This window comes from Pseudonaja textilis, chromosome 11, assembly GCF_049901715.1.
Source record: "Pseudonaja textilis isolate UNSWEBS1 chromosome 11, rPseTex1.2, whole genome shotgun sequence".
Lineage (NCBI taxonomy): Eukaryota > Metazoa > Chordata > Lepidosauria > Squamata > Elapidae > Pseudonaja > Pseudonaja textilis.
The window spans coordinates 6,997,518-7,020,277 of NC_142000.1; the positions used below are offsets into that span (position 1 = coordinate 6,997,518).

General features: G+C 40.2%; 1 protein-coding gene across 2 annotated transcripts in view; it reads right to left on the bottom strand.

Annotated features, from left to right (window-relative positions):
• The window catches only part of GAN (gigaxonin), a 51,523-nt gene that overhangs the window by 8,117 nt on the left and 20,646 nt on the right, over positions 1-22,760 (bottom strand). The window contains exons 8-11 of one of the 2 annotated variants that reach the window (XM_026714141.2): positions 19,824-19,960; positions 18,537-18,665; positions 14,948-15,057; positions 11,377-12,462 (exon numbers count right to left, since the gene is read on the bottom strand). In XM_026714141.2, coding sequence (XP_026569926.1) covers positions 12,272-12,462; positions 14,948-15,057; positions 18,537-18,665; positions 19,824-19,960 — 567 coding nt within the window. In that variant the 3' untranslated portion in view covers positions 11,377-12,271. Of the gene's footprint in view, positions 1-11,376; positions 12,463-14,947; positions 15,058-18,536; positions 18,666-19,823; positions 19,961-22,760 lie in introns of those variants that run through there. The other variant, XM_087940551.1, reaches the window with a different exon arrangement.

Consider the following 22,760-nt stretch of genomic DNA (forward strand, 5'->3'; position numbering starts at 1 on the left):
TTGCAGTTTTTTTTTTTAAAGATACAATTAATGTGTGGGTAAGTCCTGGACTTAAGACCACAACTGAGTCCAAAACTTCTTGGTTGTAAAACAAGACAGCCGTACAGCGGTGTTTTGCCCCATTTTACAATTTTCTTGCCAGAGTTAACGTGAATTGCTGCAGTTATTAAATTAGTAACATGGTTCTTAAGTGAATCTGGCCTCCTTATCGACTTTGCTTGTCAGATCACAAAAAGATGATCACATGACCTTCAGGACACTGCAACCGTCATAAATGCATGCCAGTTGCCCAAGTGTCCAAATTCCAATCATGTGATCACAGGAACGCTGCAACGGTTATAAGAGTGGAAACAGTCGTATAAGCAGAGATGGCATTCAGCAGGTTCTGATCAGTTCTGGAGAACCGGAAGCGGAAATTTTGAGTAGTTTGGAGAACCGGTGATAACCTTCCCCCAGGAGGGGGAGGGAATGGAAATTTTGTAGTATCCTTCCCCTGCCACACCCACCAAGCCACGCCCACAGAACTGGTAGTAACAAAAATCTGAATCCCACCACTGGTTGTAAGTCATTTTTTTCAGGGCTGTTGTAACTTCCAAAGTTACAAAAAACGACTTACGACTTTAGTTTTCACTAAATGAATGATTCCAAGTCAAGGACTACCTGTATAGGGGGTTGAGTATTATATATCATAGCCAGGCCTGGCTGCCTTTGCTCCCTGAAAGTTTCATTCAAGTAGTACCAATCTGGATTGGTTTGCATATTTTGTTGAATAGTGGCATACGAAACCACGGTTGCATAGCTATGGTGACTTGAGTTCAACCAAGAGAGTTAACTCAGAAGCAAATAAATGTTAAGAGTTTAAGGCACAGCAACTGAGGGGTCCTTGTTGCTGTCGGAGCTTGGTTGGTTTCTTTGTAGATGTTTCACTACTCAAACTAGGTAACATCATCAGTGGTAGAAGGCAGTGGAGGACAGTGAGTCCTTGCTGCTGTCGGAGCTTGGCTGTTTTCTTGCAGACGTCTCATTGCCCAAACTAAGTAACATCATCAGGGCTAGTGGATGTTTCACTGGGTGGATGAAACGTCTGCAAGAAAACAACCATTTCAACCCTGAGCCATATGTACATTCTCCTCTGTTGGCACAGCAAGTGGTAACAACCAGGGCCCAGTTGATTTAGGAGACTGAGAAACAGGTTACTTTCTGAGCTCTAAACTACCACTTGGAGAATACTGGACTGACCTTTAACAACAGAGATGGTGATTATCTCTACACTCAATTACTCCTGTTGCTTGTAGTCACAATCGGGCAGGCTGTTGTAAACATCCCATTTATCTCCACTCCCTATTTAGTTTCCATGCCACCCTTTTATTAGCAAATAAATATAAGAAAAGCGTCCATGCCAGAGACAGCATATGTATGCAACCATAAAGTGTTTATTTGGTTAGTTCATTAACCATCTGTAAGACAGTTCAGGTTTGGTCTGCATCCTTCTATAAAAGAGTTCAAGTTTTCAAGAAACCTCCAATTACATACAGCAAAGTAAAACGACAGCACACATTTCAGACCAAAATACAAGACTTTTTCTTACATTTTATAAAACCCGGTCAATTCAAACTACATTAAAAAAAAAAAAAAAGGCAACAGACTTTCAGTTATCCTTAGTACAGTATTTTGCCAGCGTTTGCACTGTGGCCACGAAGTCCGTAGAACACAATGCATGTGCTTTAAATTAAAACAAACACAAACACCCTTTTATGTACCCAACATCATATTGAACATGTAAACAAAGTACCACTAAAATCCAAGAACCATTTTTGTACTCCGTTTTGTAACATGTAAACTTCAAAAGGACACCCATGAGAGAAAGAAAGAGGAGTTCTTAAACTGCCCGTACACAACGTTTTCCACGAAAAGGGCAGGCTTAAGGCATGTGAAATCATCCTAAAGCATCCTAAAGTGGTCTGACAGTTGAATGCTCCAATTTGGACACGTGAGTTCTATGCTCTTCTGCAAGTGAAGAGAGACTCAAATCTTTGGAGTGTGGATACATTAAAGAAGGTATGAAGAGCAGAGATGCCAGTGGAAGGTATCTAGAACCCAAACTTCTTCTCTTTGGCAATTCTCACAATGGGGAGATTTCAATGTGATTTAAAGTATGGAATTTCTCACTCCCACTCCAAATTCTTGGACCAATTTGCTTATCCGTTTGTTTTTTCAGCTTCGTTTTTTTCTTTTAAAGTGAGAGGAAAGAAAGCACATTATGTGGCTGAAGAGAATCTATCTTTACTCTGCGAAGTGAAAAGATGGTATCAGGCCATTTCCTCTGTGCTGTCAATCATGCAATTGACAGCCCTTAAGATTTATTACCTTCTCTAATGTCCATAGACCATTGCTTGACCAATTAATAAATAAAAATTCAATGTGATTTCTCAGAGTTTGCCCCCTTTTTAAATTAACAACCACTATTAAACACTTGGAAAAGAAATACAAAGAGCACTGAGAACACAAGTTAATACATATTAATAACAATTGTTTTATTGCAAAGCCCAGTTTTCACTCATCCATCACAAAGTGCTACTCAAATTGCACTTTTTTTTTCTTCAAATACAACCACAGAAGTTAGCATGCAGGGCAATCAAACAAGCTTTTTAACTGTTCCTAAAATCAAAATCTATGCCAAACTAGGAAGAGATCTGGGATCCCTTAATGCTAAAACACAGATAAACAAGTATACTGCACATCAAGTATTAAATTTGTTCAGATGCCATAAATGGGAGTCAAAGAGACCTCTGTTTCTGTAACACAAAATTTGCAAAAAAAACAACAACACATGGAGGATTAGTGAGTGGAGAGTAATACTCTAGGAATGGAGAAGGGGGAAAAACAAATATACAACAGCACGGATTGACACTTAAAGTGCAAAGGATAAACAATAAATAGAAAAAGGAAACAACATTGCAGCTTTCTACCAACAGGTTTGATGAAATGTTTTTTTTCACATGGTTCTATTTTGTGTACAGATGTTCCCCAAGTCCAACACTAGATATAGTCTTGGGTACCTTAAATTTAAAAATGAAAGACTGGAAAAATTGAGGGAGGGAAGCTTCAATCTCAATCTTAGGAAAGCGCAGATAATCAAAATAGACAAGATTATACCTTCCACCTCAGGATTTGCTTCGAGTAACACAATTTCCCGCCAACATGGTTAGGCGTTAGCTTGGATTGACGTTTGGGCAACATCTGCTTGATGTTATAAATGAGCTTAAAGGGATGGAGATGGGTTGGCTTATTTCATTTATTTGAATTTGGAGGCTGCCTGATTCCAACCGACTCAGGCTTTACCTCACCATGTAAAACGAGTCGATAAAAATTAATCCCACCACCTCAATGACAAAACAGTACATGCTGAACTCTCTTTAAGGTAAAATATGACATCTGAACAAATCCGGTTGACCAAGTTTATAATGCAAAAGCGATTTTGGAGGTCTAGTTAGTAAACTCAGCATGTCCCATGTGTTTTACAGAAGACTGTGAATACAAGGGTATTTTATTATTGGCAATCTTGCAGGTCTTAATATCGTGAACTCTCTCATGGCACTGAGTAAGTAATCTCAGGTAAATTTGCACAATGTGTTTTAAAATCACGTTTCAGTCGGATTCCTATGTTAATCTGATTATCTGGCTTCCAATTTCAGCAACCTAGTGGAATTCACAAGCCCACTTAAACTGTGCACAAATTAAGAGACGATATGTACAGTGTACGTGGTATTTTTTTTTCTTTAACACTTTGTGTACCAGTTCTGATTCTGTTTCTGATTCCCGTGTCAATAATGACTCGGGATATTTCATGTTAACAGTTAACAATTAGAACAACATCTACTGCTACACAAATAAGAGAAATAAAATCTTCTGAAATTCAGCAGTTCAACTGTAAAACTTCCAATGGGTGGAAAGTGTCTTTTCCCATGAAGATGAGTCAGAGATAGAACGGTTAACAGTTGCTTTCTTTTGTAGATGGCTAGGCTATGAATCTCTCTTTCCCAATGGGAAAAATATCTCACACAGAAGTCTGATGCTATTAACTCTCCAGAACGGATGAGTAAAAGGCTCGACCACAACAGGCAACAATCCAGGCAAAGCTTGTAGCGTTGGAAAATAGTTGTGTTTTCCTTTTTTTTTTTTTTTTGCCCATTATACCTGCATGGGTCTTGCCAAAAAGCACTATTGTTTTTTGAAAAACACATATAAACGCCGGAGTACAAAACCCTCTGCGATTACACTGTTTACACCAAGCTAATCGATATTCTGTGCTTTCTCTAAGAAAGGCCCCTTGGAGAAAGTATAAAAATTGTATGTTTCCTTAAATAAACATGTGATTCTATTAATAAAACACTGTGGCTATGTTGGAAGTATGAGAAACGTTGTTGATACACTGCTTAAAAATCTAGCCCTGAATTCATTTCGCGTTTAATTTCAAAACAAAACAAAACAAAACAAAACAGTTTATCTTGAGCCTTCCTAAAGGTGGCTGTGAATGCAATTCAGATCAGATGCATTTGAGCCCCATTAAAAGCAGTATCTCCACAACCCAGTTAAAAGCAGCACCTTCCCATTTATTTGGACAAATCACAGATGCGCACACATTACTCCAGGTGCAGTTTTTAATTTAAGAAAGAATTAAATGCATTTCACCATCGCTGTGTGGAAAAATCGATGAACGTGACCAACAGCATGGGAGACTGACCCAAAAGTTATGGTGCAAGCAAGCTCACCAGAACCTTTTACACACAGAAAAAGTAGCTAGTCTGCCTCTTTTTTCCCCCCCTAGCTTTAAACCTTTTAAAGTCATAATAGCCTAAGTCAGGGCTCTTCAAACTTGGCAACGTTTAAAATTTGTAAAACAGCTCTCAGAATTCATGGCTGACTGAAGAATTCTGGGAATTGAAACCCACAAAACTTAAAAGTTGCCACGTCTGGAGACCTCTGGCCTAAATAAATAAAAATTAACCCTCTTTGAAGAGTGGGTTTTTTTGATCAGATGCTGGAGTTTGACAATAGGCAGCAAGAAATAAACGGAACGATGCAAGCACCACTGACTGCTTTCGTATATGCATAGAGAGTTGGTCAATTAGCGCAAGGAGTCAAGAGACGGTCCAGGAATTCTGGCCTCTCTCCTATGTAGACCTTTCCCAAACAGCACCCTGTCTGTCCATGGTTGCATAGTTGTGGAGGCAAACACAAGTCTGCCAAAGAAGCTGCAGAAAGGCATCAATCATTGACTCACTTCTTCGTTGCAGAATACATATTCTTGCAATCGCTTTGCCTGTAGCGGGTTCTGATAAAAACGGGGGAGGCATATTGAGTTGAATTTGACATAAAATCTACTCCTGGGGTAGAAATCAGAATGGAGCAATTAGGAACCTGAAAAACGTGCTGAGGTTCTGATGGAAAGGAAGGCCAAGAGGGAGGAAAGGAGGCGGTTGCCCAACGAACAAAAAGGCCACCGCTTCTGATGGCCTTCCTGACAGCGGGCCAACTGGGAGCCCAAATCTAAGGGATAAACCACGGGCAGTTCTCAGCTTAATGACTATTCATTTAATGTCCGTTTAAAGTTAGGATGGTGCTGGAAAGAGTGACTTACGGCTGGCCTTCTCTGTCACGTGAGCAAAATTTGGGGCGCTTGGCAACTAGCATGCATCAGTGTCCAGGTGTGTGTGTGTGTCCCATGACTTCTGTTTTACGCCCTTTCCAGGGGGGCTTCCAACAAGCAAAGTCTGGGGTGGGGTGGGGGGGGAAGCCAGATTTGCTTTAACGACATGAAGCATTTAATGACCATGATGATTAAGGGCTCCCAGTGTCAAGCAGAACAAAACACGAAATAACGACACTAAACACAACAAGCAAAGTTTAGCTTTGCAGTTGTGCTGATGATTCTTCTTTTCCTGAAAAGCAAACGGATGGAAATTTCCTTTTTAATCTACATGCTTTTGGAGGTGTGTGTGTGTGTGTGTGTGTGTGTGTGTGTGTGTCTTTTTTTCCCATAGTTAACTTTAAATTCAAGGGGAAAAAAAACCTCACAGTCCATTGATATTGTTATAGCTGAGACCGAACACTCTGGGTCAGAGGTTTGGCGTGTTTTTCTGTTCGCTAATTAGTTACTTTTGTGACTAATTAGGTCCTTCTGACTTGGTGGAATATTTAAATCCCAAAGAGAATTGGTTTTGTCAAGATGTCGTTCTTTACAACATGGTTTTCAATCTATGTCCTCAGGCTTACAGCACAGTTACAACAACATTAGTAATATTAAAAGTGGTAGACCGATACCTATTGTAACTTATAGCTTGTACATACTTAAAAGCAAAATATTTTCTTAAGAGGGAGCTGTGAACCTTTAGCGAGAACATAAAAATAGAAGCTATGTTTTACATTTATACTCAATCAGTTTTCAAATCAACTGATTGTGTAATGTGTAATTTTCTTTCTCTAAAAGGGTTATATGCTAAAGACTGCACGACGGAATTAGCATCCAGATGACCAGGGACAAATTAAAATAATAGTCAATCGTCAAATTTCTTGTTTTCCTACTTTTTTTACAAACTGTTTTTTTTTTACTGTATTTCATTAGTTGGTAGACAATTCTCTCTGATCCAAGATGGCAATAATAAATATGGACTTTTAAGGATTAAAACTAATTTCTAATACATTGAATTAATCCAATTATATTCCAGTTCAATGAAGACATTTTTATCTCCACTGACTTGGGGAACCCCCTACTATTCATTAGGCACTTCGGTGGTTTAATTAATTCTAACAGGTTCAATACTTATTTTCTTTATCATATAGTAAGTGACTAGACTTCAAACAAAAAAAAAACCTGACCTCAAAGAAACTTCAAACTTATTCTACAGTAGCAGAATTTGGTAGCTCATAAACTTGTTTCAAAGAGCTGAAATTAGGAAGAACCCAAGTCTTAAGTGCTGAATTGGGAATAAACAGTAATGGAGAGCTACTAGAACCATTCAGGAAAAACAAAGAGAAAGGCAGTAACGTTAGATTGGTTTTGCCAGTTTCACATTCAGAATACAGTACATATGTTTCTGACCTTAAATGAGAACAGAATTTGATACATTCAGATTTTAAACCAGAAGGATGAAACATCCCAAGGGAAATCTCAGGGCTGGCTCAACAGATGTGCCTTTAAAGCTATCCTTCCACAGGTAAGGAGGTGGATATTGTTGCAAGTCTATACAGAAGTACTGCGGAAACATTGGAAAAAATGCCGTTTTAGCCGTAAAGCTTTGAAAGTGGGGTGAAAATGGAGAAAGGGAAGCTAATAAAAGATACACACGGGTTATAACATACCAACTGCATCTTATCTCCAATTCTGGTGTCCTTAGGGACACTCAGGCGTAAAGAGTTTCTCAGCCTGAGATTGAACCATCTGTTAATCGAATAAAAACGATTAATACAGCAAGCAATATATGTACTGACAGTTGGGTCATTCTGGGCTGCTGTTCTCTGCCACCATTTGTAACGGGAACTGTGACACAGTTCCTAAGAACCAAGCCAGCCAATTACTAATTGCATGAATGGTTGTCCTTCCTAAGCAGAGGCAATTCTAAGAGCGTGGACGCAATCTTTCCTAAGCCTTATGCCGTTTGACCTGCCCTAAGAGCCTGTTGAAATAAGAAAGGGACAGTTTAAACTCCTTATTCATTTCCAAGGATGGCCCTGTTATAGCAAAGGAACAGGGCTGCCCAGGCTGTGTTGTCGTCCGCGGCGATTTTAGACTCAGAATTAAGACAAACGAGAAGAGTGTACACTGCTGTCATTTAAACAGTTTTACAGTAGACCTCAATATTGTACTATCCCCTGCCCTTTGATGAGTTTAGCAGCACCTGCGCTGAAAAAGAACAAAAGAAAAAAAAAGGTTGGCACTCACTGCAAGTTTTTGTTATTGCAAAGTGCCTTATGCATGACAAACACCAGCTCTGTGATTTTTGAAAACTATTGAGGTAACTATGGAAGAGAGAAGATACGTTACAGAAACAAATCTGTGCGTTTGCACCTAGCGATGCTGTTTTAATCATTCAGAGCTAAAACACAACCAGAATAAGGGAGGTGTTTCTCGCCACCATTAATGCTTGTTTTTTTAAAAACAAAATTAATGTTTGACTACCGTAAACCAGACATTGAGAGCCGGTTTCAAAAGGCCTCGTTAATCTTTCCAAACTCTAAAAAGCAGTTTGCCAAAGGTGGACAAACAGTGGCAAGTTGTGTTGTCAAATATGTGAATTGCAATACACCCTGAAATAAAATATGAACAGCTGCTCTCCATGTTACTCGCGGTAGCTTAGGCATATGATTACAGTACTTTACAGGTGTGGGAATATTATTCTGGGCTATACACAATGGACTATTTTTTTTTTTTAAAAAAGAACAACAACAACAAAATAATAATAAACAGGACTTTCAGAGAGTTAAAACTAAACTCTCAAAGCAAACATTTATAAAGTAGTATTGAGGAGAAAACTTTCCTTTCTAATTTTCTTCTTCTAATTTTCTAATTTTCTTTCCTTTCTAATTTTCTTTACTTCTCCCCGGCAGAAACACAGATACAGAATTGATTTTGGGAGAAGGAGGGGAATCTCTTCCTTTTAAATCATCCTGGAAACGCTGCTGTATAAAGGTGAGGCAGCAGCAAAGTGATTTTGAGACGCAGATTGACTGGTATCTAATTTGGCCCCAAGACCACAAGTCAGGAAAGTAATCTTACAGACTGATGGGAGTCACACTGAATCATGACATAACCTTTCTCTATGAATGGCAATGTTAGCCAAGGCCAGCAAATGAATCAGATTAACTGAATATATTTGTCCGAAAGAATGTTTTCTATGAAAAGACGTTTAGCTCCTAGAAAGGATCCAATTTAATTCATTTTGGGATGCCCTTTATTTACTCTTGTAAGCAACTATCAGTCGTATTTCAACTTCTTCCCAACCAGCCCTCTGTACTCCTTAGTGCGGTGCTATTATTAAGTTATTTTACTGCAGCTTAAGCATTGTAAATTACCTCTCCTGCAAAAACTCAAAAGCTGGCTTCTAAGAGAAAAAGAAAAAGGAAAACACCCTGCAATTGCACATCTCCTTACTATGCTTGTTTGGTTAGCGAGGAACTTGCATTTAATATTTTGAAATGAAATCCAAGCTCTTTGAATTCTCAGGGAAACCAAGAAAGTAAGGAGTCTGACTTCTGAAGACAGTGGTCTGGTCTGGCATTTTATAGGTACACCTGAGCAACAATCGCTTGCAAGAATTAGGACAGAGCTTGTATGGGGAAAAGAGACGAGAGCTTTGAATTAAAGGAATAATAATAAAAAACTAACTTATCGGTGTGCTCTTAAGGAGGACTTCCAATGGAGGGGAGACTATAAAAATAAATTTTAAAATTGTGGACTTGAAAGCACACATTTCCCATCCAAAAAGAGAAACTGCCAATAAAAGAAGAAGAAGAAACAGAACACCATGTCGATGAGTGCCAACACTTAGCTAATTTCTGCAAACTTATCAGGTGACAAATGCTTCTCCTTTTCTTTTTCTCATTTATGCTTTCCAATCCACTGTTCTTATTTTGCTCCCATCAGAATGGAATCAGTCTGGTGGGAATCCCACGGAAAGACAATTAAGGAAGATCCAACTGGATGGTTCTCTAGGTTTGGGATATTAGAAGATCAAGAGATAAAAGGGGATATTTGTAACTCAGGGTTGAAAGGAGAGGTCCTTGGTGCTCTCTGAGCTTGGCTGTTTCCTCGCAGACGTTTCATGACCCAACTAAGCAACATCATCAGTGCTAGTAGGGAGTAGTGGTCCCTCTCAAGTTATATTCTGGTGGCTTTCCCTGTCAAGTGTGGGTGAGGCTGATCTCAGAGGTTCTTTGGTCGGGCTGTTTACTGTTCTTTTATTTGGCAGTTCCTTGATTGGGGTATTGTTTACTTCAACTGTTTAGGTCAAGAGAGCCAGAAGCAACTCAATGGAAGCCTTGAAGAGTGCCCTTTGCATTAAATCGCCAGGTAAAGTGGGTGGAGATTGTTAAGGAAAGGAAATAGCTGACTAGGGAAAAAAAGGACCCCTATTCCACTAAGACAGAGAGATCCATTAGAAAACTTGAGCACAGGGGAATCCAACCTTGGCAACTTTTAAGACTCGTGGATTAGAAACAACTCCCAGAATTCCCAGCACGAACCTTAAAGTTACCAAGGTTGGACTCACCTGCTGTAGGACGAGGAGGAGAGCTCCAAGGAGCAGCTTCTCAAACCTTCCAAAATACTTCTGACGTCGAAAAAAAGCAAAACTTGGAACAATATTTGCAGCCACTGTGACCTAAGTACGCATCTTTAATCTAAATGTTTGCATGAGTTGACTTTTTAAAGGAGGAGGAAGATCCTGCGAACACACGGAGAACATGTTAAGCATGTGCTTCTGATGTGAAAACAAGCCCTCAACAATTGGATTGTTGTAGATCTGTGAGTAGACCTACGAAGGAATGCATAGCAGATCTTTTCTCGCAACAAAAACAAAACTTTAAAATGTGTTTTAGGATGTGATCCTTTTGACCCCAGGTGTTATAGTCTCACTGTTGTGTACCGATGACAGCCTTCCTGTCAAAATATGGACTTTCTAAGATCAGGTGGGGAAAAGCCCACAAACCTGGAGGTCTACATTCCTTCTCCAGAATGTAGAGGAATGGGGATCTGCACATTCTGGAACCACAAGTGCCGAAGCCTCGAGCTTCTGTCAGGAAGGATGATGGGAAGCTGTATTTCAGGAACATCTGGCAGCCCTGAGATGTGCTCTAAAACATCCACAGAAATTCCACTGGATTACTGTAAACACCTGGCCCAACAATATGCATTATGGAGCACACACGTACAATGGGAAAACAATCCCATTGTCGTAACGACGCCTTTTCAGAATCTACAGCACAAGAACGTGGAATATTTCAACGGTCTGGATCCCCCCGCCTTTTTTTTTTTTTTTGCTTTTCATTTATAGAGCTTCATTAACAAGGTAACAAAATAACGCTGAAGTAGAAAGGTAAACAGTATTGTGGCTAGCAAATCATCTGTAGTCTAATTAAATAATATGTATGATCAAAAATAAACTTATAAAATGGAAAATAAAAATAAAACCTTCACTGTAACAATATTCAGCGCAATTTTCTTAGAAAGAGGTATTTTTTACACCAATGTTGGACCCCTATATAATTCTCCAGACAGTGTCTGAAATGTATTAATAATTTCACTGCTCCCTCTCCCACTTTAAAAGAAGATTTTTTAAAAAATGCGCCTTTAGTCCATAATATAACTGTTTAGGAATATTTTTTTTTTTTAACTCTTTGCAGCATCTTTTTATTCCTAACGTTTGGAAATATTCTAAATCCTAACCCGAACCCAAATATGCACTCTCTGCCCCATTCCTAATAATGTATGGCACTTCTGAAATTCACCACCACCCATCTCATTAACTGAGATCCGCTCCTTGAAGTCCACAACAGTGCAAGAGTGAACCACAAATAATAAAAAAGATTATATATATATATCTAGTTCCCCCCTTTTTTTAACGGCACAACACTGAGCTTGGTTTGAGAGTTTAGTCCATTTTGTTTTAAAAAAAAAATTCCTAGGAATAAAAAAAGTGTGAACGATGGCTTTATATGTCAGTCTGTCTTTTCGGGCAGAGGCCTCCAAATTGCAAAGAAAGCTGTGAAAATTAATAGTTGACGTGCCCGTTTTCTCCTCCTCCCAGTGGATCTTTTAAAGTCTCTTTTGGCATCACAGAGAGAGAGAGAGAGAGATAAATATTTTCATTCAGTATATTGTGTGCCAGCCAGGCTTCCCTATTCACAACCATTCCCCCTTGGTGAAAACACATCCTGCAGATGCTGCCCCATCATCCGCAAGTTTTCTTTTTACACTATTGTTCTTCGCTGGACGCCCAGGGAAAGCCCAGCCACAGGGCTTAACATGGGTAAGTAACAGGCCTTCTCGTTGCCTCTCATTTTCCTACCGTGAGCCCCTCCAGAGACAAGCCGAGGCCGAAGCGTTTGAGCAATGAAAGAAAAAGTTAGAACGGTTATCATACCAAAGCCGAGTATATGGTTTAAAATGTCTGCTTGCAGGATGTCGGGCTTCTCCATTTATAGAAAGTGGTTATCCGTACACAATGGGCTTTCCTCGGACGCTCTTCGTCCAGGCTGCTGCGTGAAGGGACGGTCAAGGAGAAGGGACGCGGGCGCGGAGGGAGAGGAGCAGCCCCTGCTGGAGTTGGAGGCGGAAGAGTTTGCAGTTGGCGATGCGCAAAGCGGCACATCCGGTGTGGCGGAGGTAGGACGGGAAGAGGGGTTTCGTTGGGTGCCACGTCCCGGTGCTTCTTCGGAATTCCCGAACGTAATCGTAACTGGTACCTAATCGAACGGCAAGGTTAGTTTGGGAAGTCGGAGAAGCCACTTTGAAAACGAAAAAGCCAAGCCAAATTCAAAAGCAAGGCATGTAGCAAAGGAAGCATTTGACATCTTTTAGAAAAGGAAGCCATCGATGGAATTAATGAGTCACATTGCTGAACACCTAATTCCCACAGCGCTGTCTATTTACACATGTGTGTAGGCTGTATTGCTATTATCCTGCTCATCTTCTCATTTTTCTCATCTTTCCTAAAACCTTCTCCTATGGGTATTGATTTGTCACTGCTTGTTGTATCTTATCAGTAATGATTGTAAGTAGGATTTATGACCTATCACTTTGTTGATTGTATGTACACTGAGAGCTTATGCATCAGAGACAAATTTTTTGTGTGTGTCCCAATCGCGCTTGGCCAATAAAGAATGCTATTCTATTCATTTGTAAAATAACTTGGCTTTTTTTTTTTAAAAAAAAAATATTTTATTTGTCATAACACTTATGCACCAGAAGGAAGTAATCGTTAAGAGGTAATGACATTTGAAAAAGGGGAGCAGTTTATAACCAAATGGACTGTGAGACACCGGCAAGAATCTTATGTGCACAAAGATGGAAAAACACACTAAAATCTCACAATGGAAGAGTGGATGGGGGTTAGTGGAGATGGCAGAACGGTTTCAATTAAAGACAATTTATCGAGTTTTGTTTTTTGCTTGGAAGCCACTTCTGGACTTTTTGTTCGAAGTGGGGGGAAAAAAAAAATGAAACTTTGATTTTAGGTTTTGCTGATTAGAATGATTTTGTTTTTGTAGAAATGGCTTGAAATGTTGTCAAAGCAAAAGGTGGAGGTTGTATTTGTGTGTGTGTGTGTGTACTTTACTGTACTGAAAAACATCACAAGTCGGTATTTGTCTTCCTTTGCACTTCTCTCAGTTCTCTTGTTTCTTTTCTGTATTTTTGTTTTGTAATGACGCCTGAATAAAAGTAAATGCAAGTCAAAAAAAACTCCTACCAAGTGAAGTATTCATAAGCGTACGGGGTCTCCTGCTTGAGCAGAGGGCTGGACTAGAAGACCTCCAAGGTCCCTTCCAACTCTTGTTACTCTGGTAATTATGTTATTAGCTTTTAAACTGTTTAAAAGTTTAGAGAATAATTAAGGAACAGGATGTGAAATGCTTGGTCTCTTGTGAAATGACTGGTGTTGAAGCATCTGAAGCATCAGTTTTTGGGGAAGATGCCAAATTGCATGGTTAGTAATGGAAGACTAGGAGGCGCTGTTTGATGACATCATTCCTAACGAGCCTGTTTATGAAGATAAAGAGAAACACGCACTGCATGATTCAGTAAAGGCAGCATGGACTCCGGGAAAGGTTTTTAAGAGTCTGTTAGCAATCTGGGCCAAGAGCCAGAAGAAGAATGCCAGAAACCCATCATCCATTGGCAGAAATACCTGCTCTGAGAATGCAAATCGATATGGACCAACAAGGATAATGAACATAAAAAAAGTATGCCAGTCCAATGGCAGGTCCAGCTTCTATAATTGATACAAATGAGATTATCAGGGTAAGAGCTTTCGTTTAGTTGTCTCCTTCCAGAATGAAGCTCAAGTAAAGACTTTGCTTGGTTTCCAAGAACTGTCATGGCTTCCTCCTCCACAAAGAACTCCTTTAGCGGTTTGGTTTAGCTTTTTGATAACCCAAATCATATTGCTTTCAACCGGATTGAGCAGTTTTGGTGCATTACCAGAAAGGCCACAACAGGATGAAACATTAGGATAGAAATATTTTAAACATTTCTTCATTCGCTTCCTTGCTTTAACTTTACCAAAAGGTAAATTTACACACAATGTGCGCTCTTTCTCTCTCTCTGTGTTGTGTGTGTGTGTGTGTGTTTTATAGAAGATAGGGATGGCTGAATGAACCATAGTGGCTTCACTATCATATCATATAAACCATAATGGGTATGCTAAGCCCAGAACAGGTGAATGAGATTGTGGCTTACTGTAATGTCTCCAACGAAAATATACCAACTTGGTTGTAAAGGGGGAATATTTAACATATTAAAGACAGCACCCATAGATCAGTGTAGCTTTCCAAAGGATGCTTAAACAGAGTAGTCGGGGTAGTAACAACCTTCTTGTGACCCAGGATATATTTGCAGCTTGATTGCAGAAGAGAAACTCACATTTTTAAACAAGAAAATATTTGTTTTTCACATATCCAGCAGTGTTACTAAACTCAAGCACCCCCCACGCTTTTTAATTCTGAATTTTAAACATTTTATATTTGTATTAAATCTGCCTTGTGTTATAATATTTATACTGTTTTTATGTCTTATTTGAACACCACCCAGAGTTACTCTATGAGGAAGACGGGCAGTTTCTAAACTTGATAAATAAATAAACAAACAAGATGAGAAGTTTGACAAGCCTATCTTGTAGCAATGCGATGTTTCATTAGAAAAACAACAATCATGTGGTTTATAGCCACTAACCTGTATCCAGATCGCCAATCACATATATGCTGGCACCAATGGGCACAGCTCCGTACACAAATGAGGAACTGGCTGGGATGCATAAATTCTGATCGCTCAGATAGATCCATCTGCATAGAAAGGCAACATTTTAGGGGGTGAAAATTTGTTCATTAATCAGTAGTCTTTAAAGAAAGATCTAGAAAGAAAGCATGTATTTGCAAATGGCTTTTCCGCAGTGCACTAAAATCCTCTGAAGGATTTTAAAACTGATGCCATACTTCCCTCCGAGGTGACCTATCCCGTCCTCAGATATTCTCAATATTCTCGAAATGCCATGCTCTGTGTTGCAGGAAAAGTCATTTCACGCTGCAGAAGCAGGTGGGCGTGGCTTTTATAGAATTTGTAGCCGAAAGCACCGGAAATAGATGACAGGCTTCCTGTTTTGGTCAATGCTGCGCTTGACTTTTTATTTAATAGCTGCCGACATTCATATGCTGGGTGAATCAGTGACAGAATACAAGTTCTGTACACAGAGGGTTTGGCGTTCAACTTGGCATCTAAGTATTCCAGGAAGCATCTCCGGGAAATACTTCTAGTTTGAATCTCAAAGAATCCCCGTCAGGTACAATAAACAGGGCTAGACCAAGCTTGGCAGTAGCAGCACGAAGGCAGTTTAATACAAGAATGGTGTGTTATTTGTTTTCCTTACTTTTTCATTCGCTGTTGTTATTTTCTTACCACAATTACGGGTAGATCTCGGCTTACGATCACATTGGAGTCCCAACTTAACCTCGCTAAGCAAGGCAGTTGAGTTTTGCCCCCACTTTATGACATTTTGGGCACAGCTGTTAAGTGAATCGTGCCGTTATTATTCACTAAGTGTTGTGATTAACTGAGAATACATCACTAAGCGTTGTATTCTTATGATTCTTGATGAGTGTATTCGTTGCAAATGGTGATCATTATGACCCCAGGACAAGGCAACCGTCGATAAATACATGTTGGCTGCCAAGCGTCCAAATTTTGATCTTCCAAATTTTAACTTTGAGTGGTTGCTAAACATATGGCTGTAATTAGAGAACTAGCTGTATCTACAGAGCCTGAATACGATTCTTTTGAAGAACAGAATATTCATCCAAAGGCCAGACCAATCATGAGCTAGGGTGGGCCTTACCACCCCAGGCCGAGAATTTGGATCGGTATCAGATGACTGCAAATTGTTATTTGTTGCTGCTATATATTTTATGGGAAGCAGTTCTTGTTGGCACCGTCTGTCGCCTCTGTTGGTCTGGACCTGAATATTTCAAGCCTTGAACTAAAAGGGTGGGAACTGCGAGGGGTTCGATTCTCTGCTCCCCCAATTTCAGGCAGCAAAGATCAATTCTTCAATATTTCAATTTGGGACCCTGCGCTGTGAAGGAAGAAAATGTATGGTCCTGGTGCAGAGTTTAAGGAGTTTTACACACACAAGGACACACACACACAAAAGTGTGGAATTCAACGACTGTACTGTGAAGCACAAGAGTCACAACACAAAAAGTCGACTGAACAATCCACGGCAACCAACAGGAATAGATCCCTTCTAATAAGCTTAGAAGCCATTTCCTGAAACCCTTCACAGCCTTTTTTATACTCCAACAGCACCCTCTTCTGGTAAACAGCAGCATAAGACATATTGCACTGCAGATAACAGGTAGCGCTTGAGTTGCAACCACAACCGAGCCCAAAATTTCTGTTGTTAGTTGAGGCATTTATGAAGTGAGTTTTGCCCTGTTTTGCTAGCTTTCCTGCCAGGGTTCTTAAGTGAATCATTGCTAAGTTAGTAACACGGTTGTTAAGTGACTGGTTTCTCCGTTGACTTTGCCTGTCAGAAGGTCACAAAAGGTGACCCTGGGACAATGCAATTGTCATAAATGTGAGTCAATTGCTCATCTGACCATGGAGTTGCTGCAACGGTTGTTAAGTGGGGGAAAGGGTCGTAAGTCTCTTTTTCAAGCGTCATTGCTAACTTCAAATGGTCTCTGAACGAACTGTTGTAAGTCAAGCACTACCTGAATGATCACAAACATACACAAAGCAGAAAAAAGCTACAGTTACATGCTTATAGTGCCACTACTCCCATATTCAATATTTATCATGTCAGGGGTTGTGCCTACTAGGGGTTGCGCAAAGAACTCAGAAGAGCTCTTTGCACAAGGCATTAGAGCAAGTGATATGCATTCCTCTAGAAGCATAGAAAGCAGCAGAGACCTGGCTGCTTTGAAGACTGTCTCTGGCTGTCTTCAGGGGTGTGTTGATGCGCACCTTCATTTCTCGTGACATGTTCAAGGGTGTAAAAGAATTTAGACCTGACCACAGGGTCTCAAACAGAAGGCAATAGGGAGGTTGCAGTGTTCCAAAGTAAAAGGGGAGATGAGGAAGCATTCAAAATAAACTGTGCATTGATGTTATTCAGTATAAGGTGGGGCATAAAGAAACATGGATGGGCTACGATTCTGCTATTACACCTCACCACATGGCTGGGGAATTCTGGGAGTTGAAATCCACAAAGTAGCCAAGTTGAAGAACACTGTTCTTACAATAATGTGGTGGCATTCCAGGGATCCCTGTGGGGTTTGCTTCTTAACCTGGCTGATGCAGAAGAAGGCTTGTCCTTGCATCCTCAGAAAATTAGGGATACCTTTCAAAGTGGCGATGAGCCCTCCAAAGGTTGCAGCAGCTTCCATGCTTCATGCTCTGTCTACAGTTATGTATTCCTCAACATTCTGCCCTTTATGCTGTAGGATTAACTTCAATCCTTCTTAGTTTAGAATCAATCTATCTATCTACCTATCTATCTACCTACCTACCTACCTACCTACCTATCTATCGACCGATCTATCTATCTATCTATCTATCTATCTATCTATCTATCTATCTATCTATCTATCTATCTATCTATCTATCTATCTATCTATCTATCTATCTATCTATCTATCTATCTATCTATCTATCCTTAGTTTAGAATATCCATCCACCCACCCACCCATTCATCTCTCTGTTTATCTGCACATTTCTTTTACATTTCATTTTAATTAACTCTGATTTCTGTATTCTACATGCTGGTCTACAACCGAATAAAGATTTGATTGATTGCTGTTCTGGGAAGCTACTGAATAATATTTTGCACAACCCTATAGAAGTAAGCATTGGAAACCGTGCGATGTATAAATCATTGTAGATTCAGGCCAAAAATTGAGCCGGTTGGTCTATATTGACACTCCTGCCCACTTTCTATCTACAAGGGCAGGCTGCACTCAAATGTACTCACGAATGCCGCAAGATGCATTTCCTTTGAAGGGAAAGAGCTTTAGCAATGATTTGCCCACCCCCTCCCCCCAAGATCCAGGTTTCAAGCCAACCGAAGATACCAAGTGACAAGACTGAGAAGGATTATCTGCAGAGATAATCAATCAAAGTCGACTTTATTGGCTAGAGGGAGAGCAGTTGAGAATTCCCCAGGTGCAGCTCTTATAAATGCTCTTCAGTGAAGTTGCCAAGGGTCACACAAGGCAACAGCCAACTGATTGTAGAGTTGATGAGGCTCCGTTAGAGAGCAAAGATTTACCTTTTAAATTCATCGTGGTAGAATTCCGATTTGCACGTCACCATCTCACTGGTTTGATTGTCATCACGGCTTCTCACTCCACCAAAGACATAGAGCTCTGAAGCCACGCCACACGCCACAGCCCCAAACCTGAAAAATAGTGGAAGATGAGACATGTAAGCATGTACATTAACTCAGCATACATGTTACTAACCCCTTCCCATGTTGTCTTAGCCTAGGTAGGTATGTTTCTTGGGAGTAAGCTACTGCCTTAGTATTCCTGCCTCTTATTCCCCTGCACAGCTCAAGTGAAGTCTCAAAGGATAAGAATCCTTTGCTTATTGGGGATGCTAGCTCATCATTGTCTTTCTTTCTTTGCTAAATTATTATGGCTGACCATCTCACAAACAAAGGACTTTAAGGAATCTCACTAAACAGGCTATCCATTCTTCTTTATGTCCGTTAAGAAGGTTTCTGGCCATGGATTAATTTATACACTTTCACAATGGCATGGAAGTCAATTTCCATTAGAGGCCGAACACTTTAATTCTACTCATTGGCAGCCTTTAAAAACAGTAGAAGAGGCTTTCCCATCCTACTTCCCACAAAACAGGGACCCATTTACATTTGAGTGCATGTAAATTGCTAACGGATTCATTGTTCTCTAAAACAACATCATTATGTACAATTACTTAGAGCAGGTAAAGAAAACAATTCAGTAATTAGAGTGAATGGAAACCTTTACTTTTTTAAAAAACGTGGAAACGTGGCTTTTAAAAAGGAAAAGAACAAAAATAAATCCTAGCCAAAGAGCCTAGATACCACTCATTCCCTCTCCATAGTCTGAAAAGAAATGCAGGCGGCTAGTCTATTGCCTGGCCAGAGGTGAAAATACCTTTTGCTAAGGTCACCTGCAACAGACTTCTTTCTCACCTGAACAAAAATTTCAGCACCTATGACGGCCAGGTTAATGCTTAAATCTAAGATTGATAAAGAAGATTCCAGGTTTAGTCCGTGAAACATTGAACAGCTTGTGAGAGTAGGGAAATGGTGGATGGATCTAGTCATCTGGCAGTAAATCTTAATAGCAATACACTTATATACCACTTCACATTGCTTTTACAGCCCTCACTAAACAGTTTACAGAGTCAGCATATTGTCCTCATTTACCGACCTCGGAAGGAAGGAAGGCTGAGCCTGGTGAGATTTGAACTGCCAAATTGCAGGCAGCCGGCAGTCAGCAGAGGTAGCCTGCAGTACTGCATTCTAACCACTGCGCCACCCAATAAATCTTAGTATCTCACTCACCTCCTCTCTTTCAGTGGGCAGATGGCTGTCCACTGCTGAGTCCTCGGGTCGTAACATTCCACAGACTCAAAGAGCTTTCCATAGGAACCCCCGCCCATCGCATAGATCTTCTTCTTCATAGCTGCATAGCAACCAATCTTAAAAGTGAAAATGCACAACATCTGTTACACAGAGCAAGGCGTGAGTCGATCCACCACAATGTCCCGACGAAAGGCAGCGACACAACAGTAACACAAATGATGAACTCTTAAAAGGGGAAGTCCCCTCGTGCATTAATCGACCAATGGTTAAAAGAAGATCCCATGCCTGATACAATTCAAAATAAAAACAAGAGTCCAGAAGACGGAGTGCTTTAAAATTTGGATCCCTATTTGGAACGTAGGAAGGCAATTCCAACAGGATGGCTCTAATGAGATTCAACTTTTCTCTACACGAGTTTAAGGATTGTTTCTCTTCTTAATCAGTTCTAATGGCAACTTGTACCTTAACGCTTGCATCTTGTATTATGCTAGATTCACAAAAGATTTTACCTTCCCATACCATGAAAAGAGGAAGGTGGAGGAGGAAGAGGAGGAGGGGGAAGAAGAGAGCGGGAAGAGGAACAGGAAGGAGAAGTGGAAAGGGAAGAGAACTGCAGAAAAAATTATCTTGTGATCAACATAAAAGAACGTAACCATGCTAAATTATGACCAGAATTTTATTCCTTGTAATGAAAATCTTTTAATGTTTTGAACAGTCTTGATCTTTGGATTGATTGTATCTGACTCTGAGGCCTCCTTGAAGCCAAGTTGGCAGAAATCAGACAAAAAGGTGCCATAAACCAATTGTCAAACCTGCAAGGGAGGTAGAAGTAGTATTTCTGCTTTAAATACATGAAAGCAACAGGCAGGTGTTGCTTGGATAAAAGAAACAAGCGGGTGTTTCCTCCTAAAGAATTAGAATTCCCTAAACCGTTCAAACAGTATATCTTGAGACAACCAACCAATTAAAAAAGGGCCTTTCTATTACTTCTTTTTTTTCCTCCCACATTATTTTATTAAGAGTGATACAAGATGATAGAGACCAAGATTGCATATTTGAAGAGATGGTAACAATCTGTGGAGCCCATCAAAGTCAGCAAGACTTGGTCCGGCTCAGCATTAAAAGTTATTTAATTACCCCTTCATCACGCTCCACTCAAGCTTTCCAGAACAATTCAACTTCCTGCTTTTGACTGTTAAAGACATTTTATATTCAAAGGGAACAACCAAAGTTCCTTGAATTGAGAGACCTCAAGTGCTGCCTCAAAAGGTCTTCAGAATGGGTTGCCAAGATAAAGCTTTAAAGTTTTGCAGGACAAGGCTAGTAAAGGCTTGAGACAGGAATCATTAACAGGGACACTGTTTAATTTAAAATATCAATGAAATCAAGTGGATTTCTTGGCCTGACTACCTTTTGGGAGACAGCCCTTGCATACAGTTTTTTCCCCCAATTTTTAAAGTTTTGGGTTTTTTTTATATGAGACTGCTGGGTACTCGTGCTTCGCCATGAAACTATGTGGTCGGGGTTAGTTTTGGGGGAGGAAAATGGAGGGGGGGGATTTCTGGCTCTGCCTACCAGCATCCATCGGTAGTCATCTGGCTAGCGTCAGTGTCAGTGTATGAGAGAGTTGAGGGCTGTTTGGAAACTGATGCAGTATTTGCTGTGTGAGCAAGGAGGAGACAGCAAGGATACTGGGCATGGCTTAACTCAACTGTTCTGCACTAAAGCTGCTTGGTGCTGTGAAACTGAAATTGAAACTCCTCTCCTCTGTTTGTGTTTTGCATTTGGGACAGATTTCTTTTCAGGTGGGGAGGGGGAGTAGAACTCCTTAGCATCAGAGCGTGTTAATAATAATATAGGAAATACTAATGCTCCAATGGTCATTTCCAAAAATCCTTTCTTAGTGAGCACATAGAAACCAAGAGGAGCATACGTGCCAAATTTCAAGTCTGTAGGCTTTACGGTTCTGGAGATTTTGTGATGACGCATGAGAGTGTCTGTCTGTCTGTTGAGAGAACATGACAGGGTGGTCAGTGAGGAAGCTTACTCTCTGGGAATCCATCTTAGTATCAATGTGTAAGGATTCTTCTATAACCACCAAAGGAGCTTTTGAGATGACCTTTTTGTTGCAATTGCAATGGGGCCATTTCTTAAGAGCCTGAATGCTTCTTTGGTGTCACTGCCCTTTTCGCGGCTTTTTAAAAGTAGTTCAGAAGTTGAGTCTTGGCAACTGGATTTTTTTTCCCCCCAATTTTGGCTTGAAACCTTCTGCTGCTTATGCAAGTAGCTTCTTTAGTTCACTCTTGACTGAAGAAGCGACTCAGATAAGCAGTGAAACATTTCAAACCAAAAGGGAGAGGGGTCCAGCTGCCACGCCTCAACTTCCAGCTATGTTTACTTGGAAGACTGAGAATCTTCACTGACTTTTTAAAAGCACTTCTGAGAAGCACATAGATCTGGTTTTGAGGTTGAGGAACAGGGAAGAACAACATGAAGTGAACAAAATATATTTTTTTTATTTTTTTCTAACTGGCTGTGGATGTGATCTTCCATATGAAGCTTTTCAAAAGATGTTATAAAACCTCACATGGCTGTTTAGATCAGGGGTTCCCAAACTTGGCAACTCTAAGACTTGTGGACCAGAATTCTCCAGCCAGCTATGTCCATAAGTCTTAAAATTGTCAAGTTTGGGGACCTTTGATTTATACTGAAATATTGAATACTGAAATTATTTCTCCTGTTGGGCTTTGGATAACCATCTCGATATAAGCGACGGCATAAATTGCTTAGAAAGTCCATCTTCTGAAGCAGGAACTACCTAGAAGTTATCTGAAGATCTGGCCCCACTGTTTTCAGCACCACGACCAACAACCGAAACATCCTTTTACAATATTAATACGTGGTGTAAATCCTATT